The following is a 23514-nucleotide window of genomic DNA, read 5'->3' on the forward strand; positions in this document are numbered from 1 at the left end:
CAGCGATTGTCAAAACAACGCAATGACATCATAGAATTAAAAAAAGACACATCCACCTTTATAAGGAAACAGACAAACGACCAAACCAACATAAAAGTTAGATAAATTAAATGTGCACTGTTTTGATGAACATGATTACCAATTATTTATTTTCACGATTTTATAATATTTGTACACACTTTACATTTTTATTTTAATATTGTAATTTCATATTTAATTTAATTTGAAGCAGATTTATGTGACTATTAATTAAAGTTTCTTAAAGATCAAATGATCTGCATCTCTTGCGCTGCATCAAGCCACTCCAGTATTATCCGTCATCACTCACATTAATGCACGACAAAGATTAACTGCACAATGGCCCTCATTTATCAATCTTGCGTAGAAACAGGTGTATATGTTGGCGTAAGATTATGCTTACACTCCTCTCACCGCCTGATTTATGAAGCTGTGCGTACCTCTGCAATCCAGGTGTACGCAATACTTGCCCTTGATAAATGTGGCGGCTGAAAACGATCGTCATTAGAATAACACGCCCCTATATATTCAAGTCTCCGCCTCCCCCACGCCCTCATTTTACGCCATGGACAAACAGAAGACGGCAAAGAAGCGAAACTTCTCCGACGTGGAGATCGGGCGCGCTCAATCATCTCACTAGTCCACTAGTCAGGGCACTGATTAGGACATAAGTCAATGGGCTGACTCCCTGATCACTGACGATCCTATTGAGATAATTGAGACGCGCGCCCATCGAGATCAGCAGGGAAGTGGAAAAAAACCCCGAAATTGTTTTATTTGGGAGTTTAAAGAGTGGAATTAAAGGCACCTACAAAAACAAAATATGGACACAAATAATGAGTACTGTTAATAGTGTGGAGATTGAGAAGCGCACTCCAGCAGTTTAAATAGCTGTTTGGATGATAAATTACCATCACTGCATTATTTTACAGCACGTTTTGAAAAAATTAGCATTTAATTTCGTATCACGGCACATGTATTGGGGTGTAATAGTGATGATGATGTGATGTGGAGTAAGATTCATTCACATTAATAATTACATGACAATTTGTAAGATTCTTCTTTTTATTATTATGATTATTATTCTTAATGACGCTTGTTATTTAGAAGAAGAATGTCGTTTTTATTGATTTTATTATTATTTAAAAGAAGGTCATTTTTATTATTTTGTCAGTCTGAATTATTTTAGTCCCAGTCCGTGCGCAGCTGCCGGGCCAGACGGGCCTGAAACGTCAGATACAGCGCACAGGCTGAGGAATACATATGCCTAAAAATCAAACGCTTTGGTAAAGTCACAAAAATTAAACATTGACGTTCATGTTGCACAAAAATAAACTATGAATGTTGTTTTTGTGGTTTTTAACAGTGGGTCATATAGCATATCTTGTCAGTGCGTTTTGTGGTGTTAGGAATTGTTTTTCTGCGCATTTTCCCACTAACTCAAACGTGCGTACACCACCTCCTGAGCTGGCGTAGGATTTGAGCGTGCCGTACGCCAACGTCCATATTGATAAATCTCAAAGTCACCGTGGGTTTGGGTGTACGCAAGGTGTACGCTGGAAATATGGTGTACACACTTTTGATAAATGAGGGCCAATGTGTGTAAACCTCCAATACATCTATAAAGTAATTATACCATCACAATTCACAAAAAAAATCTTTCAATCAAGTGATATAGTATTATACACAAATTTTACAAAAAAACATTAAAATATTATTTTCAAATATACTTTTATATTTATTATCATTTTAAATTATTATTGCCCCTGGTTCAGTACTGAACTCTTGTAACGAAGTAGTAGTGGCTGGGACAGATTTTAAATATCACCTCAAGATGCAATCTAATCCTGTTTACATGAAATAAGCTCCCGAGCAGGTTTAAACTATCGGACCTGTTGCTATGACCGCAAGTCCAGGATGAGCTTTGAAGAACCAAACAATCCGAGATCAAGCCAAATCGTCAACAATCAAATCCAGCTAACTGAGTTAGCCACGTACAAAGAACAGGCCCCAGGTCACAGTCCAGATTGAGGGAAGAGGGAACAGAGAATTTCTGTGCTATATTGACATGTGAATGTGTTTCTTATTGGTTATCCACATAATTCCTTTCAACAGTTGCCGCTAGAATATCGTCCTTTGCCACTAGAGGGACATTGACCCCTCTGAGCTCCCATGTGTCTTATACAAAGACAGGCTCTTGTGAAGGAAGTCTGAATAGTTTGACAGAGGAAGATAATCTGTGGATTGTGTCTTTTTTTAAATGGGGATGTTGAGAAGAAAGGCCAATCACCTTAGAGACCCGCCTCGAGTTACCTGTAAGGCTGACATTCTAGTGCGCACGTCCCACTCACTCTTCAGCTTGCATTTTAACACCCCACATCCATGTCAGCCGCCTTCTTTCTCTTGATGGAATGCTATGAACTACAGGAAATCAGATGCACATTTTTCCCCCTCCATCACACTCTGTCCATGCGGTCCTTTCTCTTAAAAAAAAAAAAATGCTGCATAGTTTTGCTGAAGAATCTCTCAGGGGCGCAGCAATAAAAGTGTCAAGTGTCTCAAGTTATTGAAATTCTTTCTTCCCCCACCCATGTCTAGAGCGAATCAGTGGCATCTGATTCACTGTATTTTTATCTTTGCCTCTGATCTGGAGATGTTATCTTATGACTCATTGCACCTGATAAAGTGATACCTGCATGTGTTTGAATGCCACAAGTAAATAGTAGTAATCGTTGTTAGTTTTTCCCCCATTCCTTTTATTCACATTGACAGAATTTTAAAGAAGTCTGTCCAATGATGCAAAAATGCTTTCAAGGTTTTTTCTTTGAGAGAACTTTCTAAATGTAGCCATTCCCGAACCGTATTTGAGCTGTAAAGGGGGCAGAAGTGGAAGCATTGTTGTGGAACTGCAGGATGTCCTGAGGAAGAAGTCAGCGTTCCACTGCAGGGGCCACTGAACCGCCCGCCTGCATTCAGAAGCAGAGAGGCATGAACCAGGAGCCACGCACCTCTCTCGCTCTCTTCTCCTGCGCCGTCTCCTCTGCTCACATTGTATCTGTGAGTATGGGTGGCAGTTGAGGTTGGGGATTCCCATCTTTGCCGACAGTCGCTGTGTTTTGTGTGGCATCCAATCAAAAATTGTGCCTGTGCGGAACTGGAAATAACAGCTGAAGAGGTTGCTTTTTTTAAATGGCCTCGTCACTTTTTCTTGTATGTCAGGGAAAAAGTGGAAGTCAAGCTGTATTGTGAACTAGGCTGTGGTGTTAGTTCCTGAAGTTCTGGGGGAGTTTTGCCTTTTGTTAATCTATGCTTTACCCTGTCAAACTTGGATATGACTGCAAGCGCAAGTTAAAAGAGTTGGTAAGTTGGGTGAAAGTTGTTTGAACGTCCTCTGAATGTTTTGAGAGTTCAAGCTTTGTCAGTGTTTCCTGTAAAGGGGAGGCTCAGCTAGCAGACAGGAAGCTCTTGGTAAATGCAAATTTGTTTTGCCTCTCGGAGACTTTACCCGCTGTCTGTCACATATTTAACGTCAATAGGATGTCCATTCTCTTCTAGCTGCTCCAAACATGGAAAATTAGCACCAATGTGGTGGGTAATCTTGTTGTGTGGTGATCAGTAATCTTGAAACAATGATGAAAAGCATCCTTTGATTTATTTACATGCAAACTAATTCGCCATTTGTGTTGTACTCTAGGGAAGCACATCTTGACTACTGCAGCATTAGACTCTAGACACAAGAACCTAGAAGTAGAAGTAAAAAAAATTTGCACATCGCAGTGTTCAAAACCAGTCTGATTTTAAAGAATAATGGGTAAATATAATGGGTTAACTATATATTATCAGTAAATGTTGTTTCTGCTCATCTGTCCTCAATAGCTACAGTGGTGCTCCCAGCTGTCAACAAATTCATATTGTCATAAACGCAGAGAGATCTATCTGAGTTTCTTATCATCATCTAATGAGAACTGTAAGTTCGGTGCCTTTTGGCTGCACTTCTGATGTGGTTTTTTCACTTCCCACAGGCGTGAACATCAAGGAAGTCAATAACGAAAACAAAGGGACAATATTTGGTGAGATATACACATCGATCGACACTTTGGCATTCACCTTTGGCAATGTGTGAGTACTGTAGCCCTCTCTTCTAAATGTATTCTATGCTCTCCATCTGTATAGATTTAATTTTAGTTTCTATGTCGTGATTTTACAGCACATTTCATCTGTGCATTCTGTAGTCACCCTCTTACTGCTAATGAAATGTTCTTTTGCTGTTCTTTTAAAGGGTTGGTTCACCCAACAATAGTAATTCTGTCAAAAAATACTTGTCCTTATGTTGTTTTTATCCCTTAAGACCTCCTTTCATCTTTGAAATGCAAATCTCAGAGGTTTTTGACCCTCCATTGATAGACTATCCATAGATTTATATGCACATAGATTCCTCAGCCCCATACCAGCCATCCGCCATTTTCGAACGGTCAAACCCGGTCATGAACGCGTTTTGTGAACATTTAAAAAAATTTGCCTATGCGTCTACAACCATAGTTATACACATGCAAGTATGAATTTATACATGCAAGAGACTGAAGCAGAACATTTTATTGGATTTAGTTTATCATTTAATGGCAGATAATTAATTCTGCATGTTCTAAAAATATTGGTTAAAGAGCTTGTAAATATTATTGATCATCAGAGAACCCTCTTAGCTTTTAATAAAAGCAGTGAACTCATTATAAACAAGTTAATTGGAAAAATCCTAAACAGTCAACCAATCAGCCATCAAAATAAATAAATTATAAAAATGGTAAAATTTATACAAGTATTATATAATTATAAAATGATAACATTACATTACTGCATTTAACCGTACATTTTTAAGAACAGAGATGAGTTAAAATGATAAATTATTATAAATTAATTTAAAATATGATTATAAATATTATAGATACATTATTTGAATGCACATAGCTTCTTATCAATTCACCAGTTAACATTTACAACACTGCACGTAGTATAAAAATAGGGGTCACCATGGTCGATCTTTTTCGGTTTTGTGTTCGTCTGAACTACAACGAAATGCAATTTCACTCTCTGACAGTAGGTTGCGCTTATTGAACAGCAGAAATGTGTTGGTATTTCTACTGACTAACACAATAATATGAAGAATGCATTAGAAAAACCTGTAATATTGAGTTAGTATAGGTTATAAAAACACATTCTCACCTCTGAACGGTTATCCCATTTCTTCGGGAATTTAAAACATGCCGGGTTTTACAACCAGAGGCAGCTCAGTGTTGTTGTTGTTGTTTTTTGTTTAAATTTAAAAGATGACAGCATCTGAAGTGTTGACCGTTCTAAAATGGCGGAGTGTCGACATGGCTGGAGTGATCAAATGAATGAGGCATCTACGTGTACATATCTATGGGACTATCCCTTTGTACTGTTCATATTTGTTATTTTTTTATTTTAGTGATTTATTTTATTTGATTATTCTTTTTGTGACAACGAACATCATTTCGTTACTGAATTATGTATGATCATGTTATGTGCAGTGTCATCAATTATGTATTTTTTTTCTTCCTCTTTTTCCATTCAGAGTGTCTGACTTCCTTATGGGAGATGTAGACAGTGGCTCCAGGTTGGGGTACCCCCAAGCCAGAAGAAGTTGTGTAAGTTAACACTTTTAATGCCTTTTTAAAAAACACAGGTCACACAATTGCGCCTTCAAAGGTCCTTAAATAGTTCACACAAAAAGTAATTTACTCACCCCCATGTTGTTCATACCCATGTGCTATATTTTCAGAGGAACAGCTCTTTTCTACACAACAACAGTTCATAGAGACCACGTCTGCCAGTATAAAATACCATAAAAATAGTCCTTATGACTTGTGTGCTGTGTTCTATGTCTTCTGGGGCCATACGATAGCTTTATGTGAAAAGCAGACTGAAATTTGAGGCAGTATTCACGATTTATAAACAAAAACAGCAACATATTTTTAGAACAAGTTTGAGTAAAGTAGGACAGGCAACGTTTTTTTTTAGAAACACTTTTTGTTATACTGGTTGAAACGCTCCCCACCGAACCCCACCTTTTACAATTGCTCTTGAACCAAAACAACAAGCTTATGGCAACCCAAGATGTTCTACTCAGAGCAGTTCACCTCCTCAGACTCGGATTTATGCATTTCTGGGACATCACCATCAATGGTGAAATTAATCTGCAGCCCGGTACTGAAACCCGGTATGTAAACGGAGCGAATCAGAACGCAGATTTCGGTGCCTCATTTTTGTGCCACTTAAATGAAAACATGTTTCCGCGCTTTGGCTGGCGCTGAGACAGATGAGCCCAGCGTCTGTCACATATCACAACTATTCAGCGTTTTCAACCACATAAGGCTTATTTAAAGTTTCAGACATTTAGGGTGTTCTCACACTAGGCGATCTAAATCGTGCCCAAGCGCGTTTGACACCTAAAATCTGGTTCGGTTTTTTCAGTTAATTAAAGTACATTTAGGTTCATATGGGGTCTGGTTTTTAGATTCTTGACAAACAGAGAATGTAGTTTGCAGCTGCAAATTCATTCATCAAAGCCAGCTGCCTTCATAATAATCTTCTGATACGTGCAATACAATCAAGTGAAAATAGCTGCACAGCATAAATGATCAATCTATTGGCAAAAGGGCTTTTCTTGTCTTCTTCAAAATAAACAGTTTCATTGTGAATGACATAAGTGTGCTCCCCCGGCCTGGTACGTTAAGTGCAATGTGAGTGCAGGACAGTGGGGAGGGGGGAGGGGGGACAATTGTGCTTAAGCACTGTACAAGGCAACAATGCCTAGTGTAAGTATGCCCTTAAATTCAAAAAGTATTAGCAAAATATAAATGTATAGTTTAAATGATGTCTATGGAAGTAGCAATAACAATCCTTTCAGTCTTATTTATATCAGATATACTTTATATAGTTAACTACATAGTTTATCCTGTTCTTCTCCCATTTCACCATTCACTTACTTTCATGTATTTCATGAGATGTGGATGAATTTACGTGATGTAAATTCGACAGATCAGATTCTCTGACTTGTGGTGCAAACTAACATTGCGGCACCCATTGCACATTATAGATCAATTAACACGATCGTTTAAATGACGAAACCCATTCACATATTTGAAAATCAGAATATCAAAGCATTTATCACTAAGTTAACAAGTTTGTGAATATTTTGAATTTAAAAAAAAGAAAAAAAACTATAAAAGCAATGCATCTGTCATACAGCACTATTGTGGCTGTGGTGTGTCATGACATGTTGCCATGGAAATCTTTAGCCAGAGAAGGCAATATGGTCATATTTATCAAATTATTTGCTGAAACTTTGAGCTGGTTTGTGGCAAGTATGACTGCTTTGTTTTTTATTAGGACTGTAACTGTTATTTAGTGTTAAATTAGGCCTATTGTAGTTGGGTTAGGTGGCTTGTTGTTTTGTATTTATTTATATATTTAAGTATACTTTAAACTTTTTAAGACATTTATATTAATTATTTGACAGTGGTAGGCATTCTTTAATATCATCCACTGTCGTTTTGTGGCTCTTTTGTTATTATAATTTTTTTTAAGTATCCGTTTAGGCACAGATATTGTTTTAAAATGATTGATTTAGTACCTGTATCGTAAAAAACCCAACCCAGTCAGTGCTCTTTTAAGTAGTTTAAGTTCATTATTATTGTAATGTTATGTGATTTGGAGATGAGGTAAATTAACTCTTTGCAAACTCTGCTCTGGCTACGCGCGTTCATGTGTTTTGGAGTTGGCATACTGACGGGAGGTGGGATCTTATGATTTCAAAGCTAGCTTGCTATCGGTAGCCTCTCCGAAAATGCCTACCCTACCTTTAAGTTTAGATGTCTTTGAAAATAATGAAACCTGGCTGGCCCCTGTGATTTAAAGAGTAGGGTGTTTCAAGCTTTGATTGACCTAGATGTTGAGAGACAAGATGAAAGAGAAGCACTCAAAAGAAGCACCTTTTCATCCTTCACCTCTGTAATCATCCTTCTCATCCCGTGTGAAACATCTTTCCCTTTATCTCCTCTAGTCTTTTGAAACCCTCTCTGAAGATTCACGGGGCTGCAGTCAAAATGATCTGGCAGGTAAATGGATTTCCTTTCTTTCTTCTTTATGTAGCCTTCTTTTACATCCTTCTATCTCTGTTTTTAGTGATAGAAGAGATAGAGGGCTTGTGCCGTTGAGGTGTTGCAGTGAATCTCATCGCTCATTTCATGTGCCCTTGAACAGAAATGCAAACTTTGAGTTTTAAGTTAACTTTAAACAAACCACACATGATAGGTGTTGTTCTAACAGAGAGACAGATGAGCAGTACTGACTAAGGTCATAATTGACAAGAGAGCTGTACACACCCCATACCTTCACACTTTTGTTGTTTTTCATATGGTCTAACATTCTTCTTGTTTGCCAAATGGTTGACATTCTTTTGGTTTTTTTTGGACGTTTGTGTGAGGAATGGGAACCACATGTGGCTTATTGGGCGGGGTGCTTGGATTCAGCACAGCTGAGCTGCGTGTCAGTGCATTTGACGAAGGTTAAGCACAGATTTTATGAGATGATCTCACACGCTCATGCCACGCAATATATCGTACATGCATCTAATGCAACCACAGATTAGTTTCAGTTTTAGAAACGTTCTTATGGGAATGGTGGAGAATATTTATTCCTCTTACAAGCAAGTCTGCCACCAATTTGAGGGCTGTCGTTGCCTTTAATAAGGCTATCTTGTAAAATTTGCCTTGTAACATTTGGCCTATAAACCAAATAAGGCGGTAACATTTAATAGTAGATTTTAAATTACAGTTTTAGAGAGCATAGAGACGAGGTTGAGGAAATATAAATGTCTTCAAAGGGTACCTCTGCATTTTCAGCAATCTTTTTAAACAATGTGAAGCGTTTGTGTATTTTTTCATATGCAGTGTTCTGTGTGTTTTTAGATCATGCTCTATCTCCAGAGCTGTCCACTGTGGAGCAGGTGGACCTCCTTCTGCTGAAGAATGACAGTGGAGTAGAGTCAGCCTTACTCTATGCCAAGGCCTGGTCCAAATACACCAAAGACGTGTTGGCCTGGGTGGAGAAACGCCTCAGCCTGGGTCAGTCCATTCTTAAAGCCTGATCCTGCTTGTTTTGAGTCTTCAGGTTTGATTGTTAGTATTTCATGTGGTCCCTCTGTGTTTGACAGACATGGAATGTGCCAAAAGTTTTGCCAAGATGGCAGAATCTGCAAAGGCAGTAGCAAGTCAGCAGGTAATGGCCTTTTTAGTATGTTGTTTTAATAAAATGAAGTGTGTTTTTTATTATTTTAAGGATGCATTAAATCAGCATCAATCAGCATTAGGGATGTCACAAGTACCGGTACTTTAGTACCAAGTTGGTTCTGAAATTTTAAAAATGTGACGATACCAGCATTTCTTGCGTACTGACTCCCGAGTATATTCAGTACTTGCAGCTGCGTTCAGTCAATTCTGTGTTAATCTAAGCGCAGGGCTCCAGACTGTAGCCGAATATATACTAGTGTATGTGAATATTACACTGCAAAATACTATTTAAATATTACTCCTGCATGTTCTGTGTGAATGGCGGGTGCCGATGTGCGGGCACATGCATGCGCACACACATATACCACACACATGTGACGCTCGCTCGCTGTCTGTCTTTGTAGTCTCTGCCAACTAACGTGTGTCACTATATGAGGACACCAATGCATGAACCATTACTTCATGAGAATTTACTGTTTCATTTGAGAAAAGTAATATCATGAACACACTCAATGGTCTTCACGGCAACCCGTCAAGTTCAGTCTAACATGAAGAAATCGACAGAATATTTTAGGCTACTGTTGTACTGTAGATTTAGCTACATCTCTATGCAATAATTATTATTATTATAAGTAGACGTGTATTACGTACATCTTATTTTTCACTTGATCTTTTTTTTAATAAACAATGTTTAATTTTAAATAGCATACAAGCCTTTAAAGGTGCACTATGCAGCTTTCCGTCCACTGGAGGGCGCCTATTCAAAACAAATTGTAGTTTGATGACGCAAAGTGTGAGCGCAGCATCTTGGGAGATGTGGTCTTCTCATCACAGCTGGTGGAAAATAGGATTCGGGCAGAAATCACGTTCATGTATGCGGTTATTAACGTTACTGTAGTCTAAAGCAGAGCAGGACCGAGTGTTGTGGAGCTGAGCACAGCTGCTGGAGCGATTGTTAAACAAATACCCGCCTCGCAAATACCGGGACTTTTATTATGACGGGACGGGACACAGTCGCCTGCACAGATCCGCTCTTCCGGTTATAATTGCGAGGTAATGTAGCTCTATTTATCATATTAGATACGTTTAACTGTGTTTAAAACGATGTTATGACTTTACTCCGTGCGTTCACTTGTTCACACTGCTAAGAGTAAAGCACTCCGGCCAAATAAAAGCCGAAACCGAATAAAAGGGTAACGCAGATATGACTCAATTGACAGGCGACTCCCTCAAATGCAATACTGAAACATCCCTGTCCTTAGTTAAAATAGCAATTTTCTCACAATTTACAAATAGTTGGAAACTTCTGGGATATTGTAGGTACTCAACTGAACAAAATATATAACACCGGCCTAGTGGTTTTTGGATATTTTACTGCAAAAATACTACATAGTGCACCTTTAAATGTTTATGTATTATTTACTTATAATGATTATCATCATAAATAATAAATAACATTTAATTTAATTTAATAACATTTTTGCAAAATAGTTAAACAAGATACAAATAAAAACATTTTGCTGTGGTACCAAAATTGGTACCGAGTACCATAACAGTTTTATGCTATTGGTACCGACTACTGGAATTTTGGTACCGTGACATCCCTAATCAGCATATTAGAATGAATTCTAAAGGACCATGTGACAATTCATGTAAAATTCAGCTTTGTCATCACAGGAATTCAAATAAAAATAAAAACAATCTTCTTGACCATAAACTTTTGAACATTATTATGGTGTTGGTTACATTATTGTGTGACTGTGTCTCTTTATCTAAAAGGACTACATGCCATTCCGGGATATTTACGTCTCTGCCTTTAAAAATGAGATTGAGTACAATCATGTTCTGCTCCAAACGTCTGCTGCTCTTCAAACCAACAAATTCATGCAGGTATAATCATTTGACTCTTCTGTACACTTTTAGCTATCTAGCCATCAAATAATTTCCTGTAATTTCATTCAATTCCTATAATTCCAATAGCCACTGCTGGCCCGCAAGAATGATCTGGACAAGCAAAGGAAAGAGATAAAGGAACAATGGCAAAGAGAGATGAAGAAAATGGTATCTATGATTACTTGAATTCTTTGAATTTCATCACTAACATTTCTTAAGCATGATAGCGCTTAATAACCCATGTGTGTTTTTAGAGCGAGGCCGAGAACGCTTTGAAGAAGGCTCGGCTGCTGAAGGTGCAGAAGAAAGAGGAGTACGAGAAGGCACGCAGCTCCACCAGCCGCACCGAGGAGGAGCAGCCTACAGCAGGAGGCAGGACTCTGGAGAAGAAACGGAGGGTGGAGGAAGAGGCCCTCCAGAAGGTACTTGAGAAACTGCACTATAAATCATTTTAAAGGTCTAAATTCAACTCCAACACTGTAACAGACTGCATAAACACGTACACACCCTGGCCTTTATTGTCCTTGTTTACTGGGCATCAAAGTGGCAATAAGAAACAGAGTTTGTGGGAATTAATTTGCTTTTCTTTTAACATCCAATGTACTGTCTGAAAATGTGGCTGTATAATCTAAACATTACTGCTGCTATAACAACTCTAGCAACTACATAGCATCACAATAAACACCACTCAGTAGACCTTAGCAAATGGGTGAGAGTTCTCTTTATATATTGTTAAATTTTCCAAGCCTGTTTGGTGCTGCTAATGACACACTGGCTTTAAACAGGCTAGTAAAATCATTATGCTTTTGTTTGACTCAGTCTGTTTTTTTTTGGTGACTGTAGGCAGAGGAAGCGCAGGAGCAGTATAATGCTTGTGTGGCTGATCTAGAGGCAAAGCAAGTCGGCTTGACAAACGCTAAGAGTGAAATCCTCGCTCAGATTCGGAAGCTGGTCTTCCAATGCGACCTCACTCTCAAAGCGGTCTGTATCACCTCATCATATACAACACTACAGTTAAAAAGTTTGGAGTCTGTAAGATTTTATGTTTTTGAAATAAGTCTAATATACTCACTAATCCTGCATTTATGTGATAAAAAATACAGCAAAACAGTAATATTGTGTAACAATTATTACAATTTCAATATAATTTTAAAATGTAATTTATTCCTGTGATGGCAAAGCTTTAGTGTCACATGATCCTTCAGAATGCATTCTAATATTCTTATATGCTGCTCAAGAATCAATATTGAAAACAGTTGTGCTGCTCAATATTTTTGAGGAAACGGTAATAAAAATGTTTTCAGGATTCTTTGATAAGTTCAAAAGAACAGCATTTATTTAAAACAGAAATCTTGTTACATTATAAACTTTTGAAATCTTACTGTCCCCATTCTTTTGAATGACATGTATCGAACAGTCCTTCATGAAAATAATTAAAAAAAATGTCCTATAATTGCATTCTGACTATTCTCTTGAACTCTTGTAGGTGACAGTGAACTGGTTCCAGATGCAGCAGGCTCAGACTGTGCCTCTGTCTGTCAACTACCAATCTCTAAGTGAACAGGCCAAAAAATATGAGCCAGGCCAGCGCTACTCTGAGTTTGTATGCAGCTTGCCTAAAGAGCGAGTATGGCTGGAGTCTCTGTCTCAGGACATCACCACTTCCTCAAAAACGGGGTTAGTCCACACTCAAATTTCTGTTTAAGCCGTGCATTGTTTGCATCTTCCTCAGGAAGAATGATGAACGAAGCAGCAGTCGGTCATGGCGTGTTGTTTACCCAAGTGTTCTGGTCTCCGTAATCGCCGCCCCGTGCAAACTCTGCTTTTCAGCTTGACCTCTGAATCACACCTATGTACAAACATACTGACCTGTGCTATCACATCTCTCTAAAGTGAATTCAAATCTCACGCTTGCCTGTTGAGCAACCCATTTCATAATCAGCAGAGATTTTGCACAGCCTGTTTTTGTGGTATTTTCCTAAAGCATTCTTTAACAAGCATTTTTCCTTTCCAGAATGTCCCTTCATAAGAGGTCTCAGAGCAGCACCCGTTCATCCCATGGGAATTTGTCTCAGGGTTCTGTTACCTCTGCGGACAACCACAGCGCAGATGAGGTCGAGTGTACCGTACAACCCTGCAAGACCAAGATCGCAGAAAGACGGTCCAATAGTAGTATAGACATGCAGGGTAAGCAAAGTTGTATATTAGGCATTAAAGATCTAGGCTGGTTACCTAAACGTTTGTAGGTTTACAATGATATACTTCTGTGTCACTAAAATGAGAATGAGAACAATGACAGAATTTCCTTTCTACAATTTTTTGGACAAACTGATAATCCTGCCCCAAACTCACACTATTGGTTGAGCCAAAGTTGCTACTTCAGGCTGCTCAAACATATAGAGCAAGTCTTTGGGGGTCAACTGCATTTCAACTGTCATTTGTTGGACTCCAAGATTTATTTTCCTTTCACTTAAACAAGATCCTGAGATGTTTGCAATTATGAGGCACGTTTATTTGGCAAGCTTCAATCTCCTGCACAGGTTATTAGTTTTATGGCTTGACGCGTCCGTCCACAGTAGGTTTTTTGCCCAGCGTTGCCCATTCATAGTTTGGACAACCTGCAAGCAGTCAAAATTAAGGCCCTGCTTCCAAAAAGCCCCTGGTGCTGTGACATCAGCAGCCTGCTGGGTTACAGCCTGATCATCCAGCCTGGATGGCTAAACTAAAGAAATGAAATTAAATATTCAGACTGATTCTCCAAAAAACATTTAAAATTACTAATTTAGTTAAGTTAATTCTGAGGTTAATTTTGTGTGTTGTAGCGTCAAGGACGCAGGGTTCACAGCAGGCCTGGAGCTCTGGCAGTGTCGGCGGTGGAGGGATGTGCAGTGACTCAGAGAGTGCTGGGGGAAGCAGCGAGTCTCGCTCCATGGACTCCCCAACAGCCAGTCCAGGTGCTTTTTCTGGCGCACATTTCATCCTACAATCCGTTACACAGTATGGTACATCTGAAAATGGCTTTTTATATCAGTGTTCATTTTCTATTTATTTATTTATTTATTCCTATTAGTGTTGTTAGAAGTACCGACCGCGATATCAAATCGGTACTGAAATTAAAAAAATGTGGTGATTTGAGTGCTGTTGAACGGAATCGTAAACACCTCTGACTGGCAATTGTGCTCACGCGCTCATCAAATAGGTCTGTGATTGGCTACTACGATCAGTGCTTCACAAACATGTTGTAAACATACATCAATAATGCTTTTCACAGAGTGCTTACACAGATAGACACGGAGCGTCTATCAGCCTACCGGTCCGCTGGTTGACGCCTGCTTGTGCTTTCAAACGCTCCTGCTCCCGCTTTCAAAACACCTTCAAACACTTCCGTGTTCTTTCGAACCGCTGCCGTGCGTTGATCATTGTAGCCAATCACAGGCACATCCGATGAGCGCACAAGCACAATGGCCAGTCAGAGGTGTTTACAATTACAGCTCAACAGCGCTGGAAGAAAAAATCTTTGCCTGTGTTGTAAAAAAAAAGAATAGACATTAATTTAAGGATAAACAGAGTACTAACCAACATGATCATTTCAGAGAGAAATAGTGAAGGTGAATGCATATACAAACAAACTCTCCGTTTGGGTTTTGAACAAATATAGTCTAACTGCCTTTGATGACGTGCATGTTTATGTTACTGTTTATCATCTGTCCGTTATCGCCTAAAGCCCGCCCTTATGATTTCATTGGTCCGAACAGTTTCTGTTTGGACATAATCACTCCTCTATGGATCGAGTCCAGATTGAACCGCCCGTCCTCAAATGTTGTGGGCGGGGCTGAGTTCGGCTGGCATCCAGGCTACCGATTTGGTTTCGCGGTCGGTACTTTAGACAACACTAATTCATGTGTGTTCATTCCACCCTGTTTCTTGCCAAAAATAATTTCCCCTATTTATTGATTTATTTCATTTATTCAGTCATTTAGTTATTCATTCTGTCCTGACATTAAACAATGTACTACTACTATTTTGTTTTTTGTTTTTTTTATTCACTCTAGTGTCTAGTGGCATCAGCCATTCTTTTTGTTGAGCCCTGTATATTTTATCATGTGTTTAGTACTAAAAAGAAGTCCCTCTAAAATATTGCTGGTTTAGGCACATTTGTAAGTTTTGTTTGTAAATTGGTTGACCTAGTTCTCATTGGACAGGATGGAGAAGTGTTCTGCAGGATGGAAGTATCTAATGTGTGTGTTTGTGTGCTAAAGGGGATTTCAAACGCAGGCTTCCCAGAACTCCTTCAACTGGAACTATGTCTTCTGCAGATGACCTGGATGAGAGGGAACCACCTTTCCCATCAGATAATGGTTGGTAGAACAAACTGAATAGTGTGAATGGCTGTCTCGTGTTCATGGTTTTGTGGTGACACACCACAGGTTTATGTTTATTACACAAGTGCTGATTTGCTCGCACCCATGTTTTTGCTCTCTGTGCAGCTGCACGGATAGGCTTGGTGTTGTATTGACATTGGCAAAATGCCACCGTTAACAGTTCCTGTCTCTCCACCAAAAGTGTTACATTTCAGTAATAACTGCTGAATGTAAACAAATGTTAGACTTACATTTGAGGAAATGGAGAGAGGGTTGTGCTTCCTCAAAAGTACTAAAAGAGTCATTCATTAAATCGGAATGCAAACCATAATCATTACATTCCCATCACATTTAAGACTTTTGATTACCCCATGTCCAGACCAGAACTTCTTTGATGGGTCAGCAGAGTCTTTTAATACTATTTGGGAATTAGTTTAAAAAAAACATTGTCTTCTCTCGTCTCAGGCCTTGCTGAGATGGTATTGGAAACGGCCAGTTCTCCTGGCCCTTTCCGCAATGCTCAGATGTCAAAAGCGGCACACACCCACAAGTTGCGAAAACTGAGAGCACCTTCCAAATGCAGAGAGTGTGACAGTCTGGTGGTGTTCCATGGGGCTGAGTGTGAAGAGGTACATCATCAACAACTCCCACGTTGATTCAGTTCACATTGTTCAGGAGAGCCGTTTGTCATTCTCTAATATTTTGTTCCGTAGTGCTCCTTGGCCTGTCATAAGAAATGCCTGGAGACTCTTGCCATTCAATGTGGTCATAAGAAACTTCAGGGCAGACTGCACCTGTTCGGGATCGACTTCGCCCAAGTAGCTAAGAACAGTCCTGACGGCATCCCTTTTATCATCAAAAAATGCACCTCAGAAATCGAGAGTCGTGCCCTGAACATTAAGGTAAACAATTACGATGTAACTGAAAGAAATTGCTTTAATTCAATGTTTGAGTCATTTTGTGAGTGACGCCTACTTTCGGTGCAATACAAGGGCATTTATCGGGTGAATGGGGCGAAGTCTCGTGTGGAAAAGCTGTGCCAGGCCTTTGAGAACGGAAAGGACTTAGTGGAACTTTCTGACCTCCACCCACATGACATAAGCAACGTGCTCAAGCTTTACCTAAGACAGGTGTGGTTGGACAAATAATCCCAGTTTCATCATGTCTTTATGAAACTTGACATATTAGAGTGCAACAGTGCCCGCCCGTTTTTTCGACGTCCATGGTTTAAGATTGTTTTTCAAAGTCAAAGTTATGAGCCATGAACCAAACCAACCAGCTTATTATGTGAATCACAACATTACAAACTTTGATTTGAAGCAAAAAAAGTATTTGAAAATCAAATAAAAAGACTAATCTACAAGCCTGAATAATTAATGATTTTAATAAGGTAAAGAATTGCAAATAAGGAAAATAATTTCCCATGAAGCATTGTAAATGACAATCAAAATGATTGATAAGTATCAGTCTATTGATTTGAATATGTTGGTTTTTATAGAAACATGTATTGCAAAAAAACAAAAACAATATGATCCGTGGCAGCCCATAGTTGGAGAAATTGAGATAAGCCATAGACGTAAAGGATGCAGCTGCAAACATTAATAAGGAAAGAAAAGGGTTAACATTACTATTCTAAACCAAAAGTGCAGTTATTGTCTACTAGCTACCATATTTTCTGTTTAACTTTTATTAGGCTCCAGGTCGAAAGAAAAGTGCGTTTTTACACTGAGCATATTCTCTGCAGTCCAAGCGCGATCCACTGCGAGCTCGCTCTCCCTCATGTCATTAACACCATCACCGCATGCAGTACATGTGTTTTATTGAACTAAATACATTACAGTTGGCTAAAACGAATACACGGGTTACTTTTCTGAACAAGAGCGCTCCCGAGTCCGTGTTTCTAACACTGTTCATGTGAATCGCGGCACAGTTAGGCACACACACAAAATACCGGCAGTTCAATAGGGAATGAGCAGCTCTTAAAGGGGCCACACTATATTCCTACTCGTGAAATATGGACCTCCTCCAGTTATGGTGTGGTACTGGTGCGCTCCCAGGTCCGCATGACAGCTTTCACATTACCAATTTTTCGAACTGTGCCCTGTTCTGAATTAAACTGCCAGTGTAAAACTACCTTTATTTATATTCTTAAAATGAGAGCAATCACTGCTTATTCTGAATTTTTAATCTTAGGCTTAAGAGCAAGTTATTTGATAAACATCTATGAACATTTGGTACATGTCTAGTCTTCATGCTGTATTATTGAATATTATTGAATAAGTATGGTTTCACTAAAAATAAACTTACATTTGCATAAAGCATGCGTATTTGTCCATACCCATGTTGATTCGAGTGTTAACTTAATTTAAGATACATTTACAACTGATAAAAATCACAAGTTAACTCATGACTATCAAGCAATTAATCGCGATTAAATATTTGAATCGATTGACAGCCCCTATATATATATATATATATATATATATATATATATATATATATATATATATATATATATATATATATATATAGTGGTTTGAGAGCTTAGCGAGATAGGCAGATAAACAAATTATATCTGATGTCTGAATCATTTTTGGTTTCACTGCATGTGCTGTATATAATTATATAATTAACATATTTAAAATAGTGGTTTTATGTTTCTTAATCGTTTTTAATTTGATTATGCGGTTCACAATGCTTCATAGGATTGTAATTCTTTCTATTACTAAGCTGTTAAATATAATACAGTCTTATATGGTACCTTTTGAATTTTGGCAGATTTTCGCATACATTTGTTTCAAATCAAAGTTTGTAATGTTATGGTTCACCTCATAGCTGGTTGGCTTGGTTCATAGCTTATGCTTTAACATAGACTTTTTCAAAAATCCCTATGGGAGATTGAATGGAAAATATAATTATGGAGCTAACGTTGCTGTAAAAGTGAGGAGGCACTGTTCCACACTATAGGCTCGTATTGCTTTTCTCGTTTAAAACCTTTTGTTTTACAAAGCCTAAAAAATAAAATTGTTTTTCAGTTGCCAGAGCCATTGATTCTGTATCGGTATTATAATGATGTCATTGGGCTGGCAAAAGAGACTCAGAACATGGATGAGACTGACTCTGCTAAAGAGAAATCACCAGGGGAGCAGTTGTGCCTCAGCATTGAGCTTAAAAGAGTTCTTTTCAAAATTAGAGACCTCCTTCGCCATCTACCTGCAGCCCATTACAAAACCCTACAGTTCCTCATCACACATCTGCACAGGTATGCTAACACAAACCATAAACATAAGCATCTGTAAAATAAAACTGCTGGTTGCTTGAGACTGAAATATAAATCCACCACTCCCAAACATTGTTCTACAGAGTAACAGAGCAATCTGAGGAGAACAAGATGACAGCTAGTAACCTGGGGATCATCTTCGGTCCCACGCTCATCAAGCCCAGGCAGTTGGAGGCTGAAGTGTCACTGTCATCTCTGGTTGACTACCCCCACCAAGCCCGCATGGTGGAACTGCTCATCAATTACCACCAGATGATCTTTGATGTCCCGCTCAGCCCTGTGTCTCCCACCAGTCCTACAGCATCACATGCTTCCATTGTGCCCAACGTCCAAGACAAGGAGCCAAAACTCAGCCGCAACTCCCGATCTCTAATGGATATCAAAGAGGTGAGATGGGCCAGAGAACGGAAACTAGACCTCACTTGCTTTATAGGGTTAATTTTCATTTTTGGGTGAACTATGTCATTAATGACTCACCCTAATGTCGCTCCACACCCGTAAGACCTCTGTTCATCTTCGGAACACAGTTTAAGATATTTTATATTTAGTCAGAGAGCTTTCTAGCATGACAAGCCAGACCCACATCAAGATGTTTGGTCTGGAAACTCACCATTGACGGCTCAATCTGAGAAGCGGGATAAACGGTTGTCTTTCAAACTCCCTCTGCACGCGATAGGATAGCTCTACACCAACCAGAGCAACGAAGGTGAAACAGAGCTTGTTGATAGATTAAACATTCGCCGTATCCGGTCGACAAAACTCCGAACTCCGAATAACTTCAGTGCCGTTCTTTTCTCAGAGGAAAGCATAACTCCAAATCTTCCAGAGTCGCGGTCAAAGCTGATTCGAAAGGCCGCCGTTCGCCAGTTTCTGTGTTTACTAGAAGCACGCAAACGCAACTCGGCTGTCGTCATTATGGCCCCGCCCACCGACTTTATACACGATGTGATTGGCCCAGCAAGAGTTAGGCGATTACAACTCAGAAGGGTATTGAGAGTTGCTAGACAACACTCACGGGCAGATTAGATTTGCTGCCGCTAGGGTGCGTCTAGATTTCTAGGCTAAGAGCTTTCTGTCTCTCCATTAAAAACGTATGCACCAGAAAGGGAATAAAAACATCATCAAAGTAGTCCATATGTGACATCTGTGGGTTAGTTTGAATCTCGTGAAGCATCGAAAAGACATTTTGGTCCCAAAATAACAAAAACTACGACCATATTCAATATTGTCTTCTCTTCCGCATTTGTTTCCAATCCGCGTTCTCGTCTGCGCAGTGACGCTGCTGACGTGTTATCTGGTGCACGCGAGCTTCGTTTATAGTCTGAGGGAGACTGTGCAGTTGCGAATGTCGATTGGAAACAAACACGAAAGTGAAGACATGCTGAATAAAGTTTTAGTTTTTGTTATTTTGGTATCAAAATGTATATTCGATGCTTCACATATTGACTACTTTGATGATGTTTTTATTACCTTTCTGGTCCTTCTGGAAAGGGACAGTATATACTGTGCATACGTTTTTAATGGAGAGACAGAAAGCTCTCTGACTAAATATAAAATATCTTAAACTGTGTTCTGAAGATGAACGGAGGTCCTATGGGTGTGGAACGACATTAGGGTGAGTAATTAATGACAAATGTATTTTTTGGGTGAACTAACCCTTTAAGGACATTTTTCGGAAGTATTAGCATTTGTGATATGTAATCTGTGTTTATTCTTCACACAGAGTGCGAAAGTCTACAAAAGACACTCGTCTGTGATTACCTCTGCACAGCTTATGGAGGATTTGACGGAGAGGAAGACCGAGGTTGATAGAGCACAAACACCTGGTTAGTATGAGTGTCTTTGCTCACCTTTGGTAAAATGATGGTCGAAACTGACCATGGCAGCATGAAAAGTAGTTTATATCTTGTTTGAAATCATTGTAATAATACGGATAATTTATAATATAATAATACATTTAATTAATAAATTTGGACTGTTTTGAGGAGTTATAAATTCTAAATAATGTAATTAAATCTATTGATTTAAATTCTCAGATGTGTTCTTATAAACTTCACATAATGATATATTCAAATAGATTTTATCATGAATATTGCAATAAACACCTGCATCAAGCTGTTTAAATTTAAAATTGTTTTCATTTATAAAAAAAAAGTGTAATTATAGTAATAACATGGTAATAACATTCAAAGCTCTTTGCATTTACTATTAGAAGTTTATTTTTATACAGCTTTTATTTTATTTTAATTTTTTATATACAATATGATTTTAGTTTAGAAAAAATATTAAGTTAAGACTGTTTTATAAACTTGTGTTCCACTGGGTCAAAACTGACCAGGAAACGCGAAAGTCCTATTCAGATTTTAAATGTATTAAGAGATTGCTGAGAGTTTATTTTGAATTAATAGTTTGTATAAATTAAGTTTAAGATAATTTTTTTTCTCTCCAGCGGCTGAGGGCTCAGATATAAATGGGGTTGACTCCGCTCCTGTGGACATGCAAAAGTCCATATCTATGTTCAGCCGGCCCAGTGCCAGCAGCCGATTGGTGCAGCTGCGTCCCCAGCGTTCCAAGCCGGTGTCTCGACCCATCAGCATGCCCGTGGACCGACTACTCAATGAGCGCAACAGCCGCAACACGGTGGAGCACGAACACTCGCCTGCCGCCATTCAGGAGACCACTGAACCGGAGAAGCCTTTGACACCACGACTCTCAAACTATTACAGGAACCCCTTCATAGACACTCAGACACTGAGGAGGACATGGGACAGGCAGTATAGACATTACGATGTGACACCCAGAACTGCAATGATAGTGGCCAACCTGCCACCTTCTGGTGTGCCAAAACAGTCTGAAATTAGTGTCGTACCCCACAGCATTGCTGCTAAAAAAGATGGTACAAGCCAGTCCAGCGGGGCTCCAATATCCTTCCGAGCGCCACGGACACTCAAACCACCTTCCGGAACGTTCTATAGACCTCCGTCAGGAAGCCAATTCAGGTCATTCGACTCGCTGTCAAAAAACGTTTCAGCAGCACCAACCACTACCACAGGAGCTGTTTACACAACAGCCATTACCATATTAACAACAGCAGCCACGTCAAATGTTGCAACAGTCTCTGCAGCGGTGACAACGCCCCCCACCACGCCAACAACACCGGTGACTATTACTCTAACGGCCAAGCCGACTTTTACAACAGTGACCAGCACTGTATCAGGAGGAGCGGAAGAAGGACTTTCGGAAAGCGATTCGCTAAGCCCCATCACACTCTCGCCGCCTCAGTCTCCAGGCTCCAGTGTGGAGGAGCTCAGCCCAACAGACGCCAAACCCCTCTATCAGAGACGCAGTCGGCGTATGCACGAGCTGGAGCAGCGAGAGGCACATTTTGTTTAAACTAAAAAAAATTAAAAAAAAACCTGGCTGTTAAAAAAAGGGCCAAATCTGTTCTCTAGGGCAGTTTTTGTCACGCTTGGTACAGTATTCTCCAGATATGTGACACAATGACTGATTCCTCCAGTCCTCACAATGTTACACAAATTTTATTTTCTCGTAGATATGTCTACGGCTTTATATGTATGTATCTCTGTGTCTTATTTTGTGCCATATTGTATATATGAAATTGTTTTAATATCCCTTTGAGAAAGGGCAAAAATATTACAGGAGGGGTGAAACGTCTCCATGATTTTTTTTTTTTTTGGATTACTAGCTGTTTGTTAATGTCCATTTAAGCTACAGTTTGAGCCGGAAAAAATCAGCAAAGGTCCAAAACATTTGTGACATTCACTTAACTTTAAGTGAGCACTTTTTTTTTGTTTATTGTTTCTGAACGTTCATGCCAAATGTTTCTCATTATCTCCTTCACTGTGATAAGATGGTCAAGAGATACTTCTATATCATTAAATAATCAGTTATATTGATGTGTTATTCAAACCAGAAGGTCTGTGTAATAATTGTATGAACTGAACACGAGTGTGTATAGTATTGTCTATAAATGTATTCCAACCTGCTCATTGTGATGCACTTGCTAAGCCTAACCACTGCATCATCACTGCCTTGACATGATGTAATAGTTACTGCTGGCTGTTTTTTGTTTTGTTTTATAGTTTGTCTCTCAGAAACACTTCTGCCCTTGCGTGGTTTAGGCTGTGTAAGTGCATTTGTTTCTGTTATATATGCATTTGTTGTAGACATAACCTGCTGCCATAAACATACGATAAACATACCAACAATTCTTGAAGACGTGCAACATGTTTGCAGATTAAATATTTAGTTAAAACTAGTTTTATATTTTCTGCCCTTTTTTCTTGTTTTGTCCATTTGCATTATTATATTTTTTGCATTATTATATTATTTGTCTTATTATAATTTTAGACTTAAATTAAGACTTACATTTTTAAAATTTAATTTTCAGAATTAAATATGATGGGTCTCTGTGATGCTAGGGTGTTGCCAGGGCATTATTATGCATTCGCTCAGGTGTTTCAAGTGCATGCCATCATGTAACTATGCAGTAAATAGGGTGAGTGGTTTCTAGGTTACTAGCTATATTTCTGGTCCAAATCAAAAAAGTACTGTCGTCACTGTATTGTTCGAGTCTATCCCAGTGTTATTGATAACTAAAACTAGTTAGCATGTTTGTTTATTGAATACAGCT

General features: G+C 38.9%; 1 protein-coding gene across 5 annotated transcripts in view; it reads left to right on the forward strand.

Annotated features, from left to right (window-relative positions):
- arhgap29b (Rho GTPase activating protein 29b) overlaps nt 1-23089 on the forward strand; it is a 43410-nt gene extending 20321 nt beyond the window's left edge. Inside the window, exons 1-21 of one of the 5 annotated variants that reach the window (XM_067453965.1) lie at nt 1678-3075; nt 4041-4088; nt 5609-5681; nt 8099-8153; nt 9006-9161; nt 9251-9315; nt 11106-11216; nt 11307-11387; nt 11474-11641; nt 12063-12200; nt 12706-12896; nt 13234-13406; nt 14042-14173; nt 15479-15577; nt 16046-16209; nt 16294-16482; nt 16573-16710; nt 18616-18842; nt 18944-19247; nt 20584-20686; nt 21310-23089. In XM_067453965.1, the coding sequence (XP_067310066.1) occupies nt 5625-5681; nt 8099-8153; nt 9006-9161; nt 9251-9315; nt 11106-11216; nt 11307-11387; nt 11474-11641; nt 12063-12200; nt 12706-12896; nt 13234-13406; nt 14042-14173; nt 15479-15577; nt 16046-16209; nt 16294-16482; nt 16573-16710; nt 18616-18842; nt 18944-19247; nt 20584-20686; nt 21310-22253 (3495 nt within the window). In that variant the 5' untranslated portion in view covers nt 1678-3075; nt 4041-4088; nt 5609-5624 and the 3' untranslated portion in view covers nt 22254-23089. Of the gene's footprint in view, nt 1-1677; nt 3076-3123; nt 3379-4040; nt 4138-5608; nt 5682-8098; nt 8154-9005; nt 9162-9250; nt 9316-11105; nt 11217-11306; nt 11388-11473; nt 11642-12062; nt 12201-12705; nt 12897-13233; nt 13407-14041; nt 14174-15478; nt 15578-16045; nt 16210-16293; nt 16483-16572; nt 16711-18615; nt 18843-18943; nt 19248-20583; nt 20687-21309 lie in introns of those variants that run through there. The other 4 variants (XM_067453963.1, XM_067453964.1, XM_067453967.1 and 1 more) reach the window with 4 other exon arrangements.
- The last annotated feature ends 425 nt before the right edge of the window (nt 23090-23514 follow it).

This window comes from Pseudorasbora parva, chromosome 9, assembly GCF_024679245.1.
Source record: "Pseudorasbora parva isolate DD20220531a chromosome 9, ASM2467924v1, whole genome shotgun sequence".
Taxonomy (NCBI): Eukaryota; Metazoa; Chordata; class Actinopteri; order Cypriniformes; family Gobionidae; genus Pseudorasbora; species Pseudorasbora parva.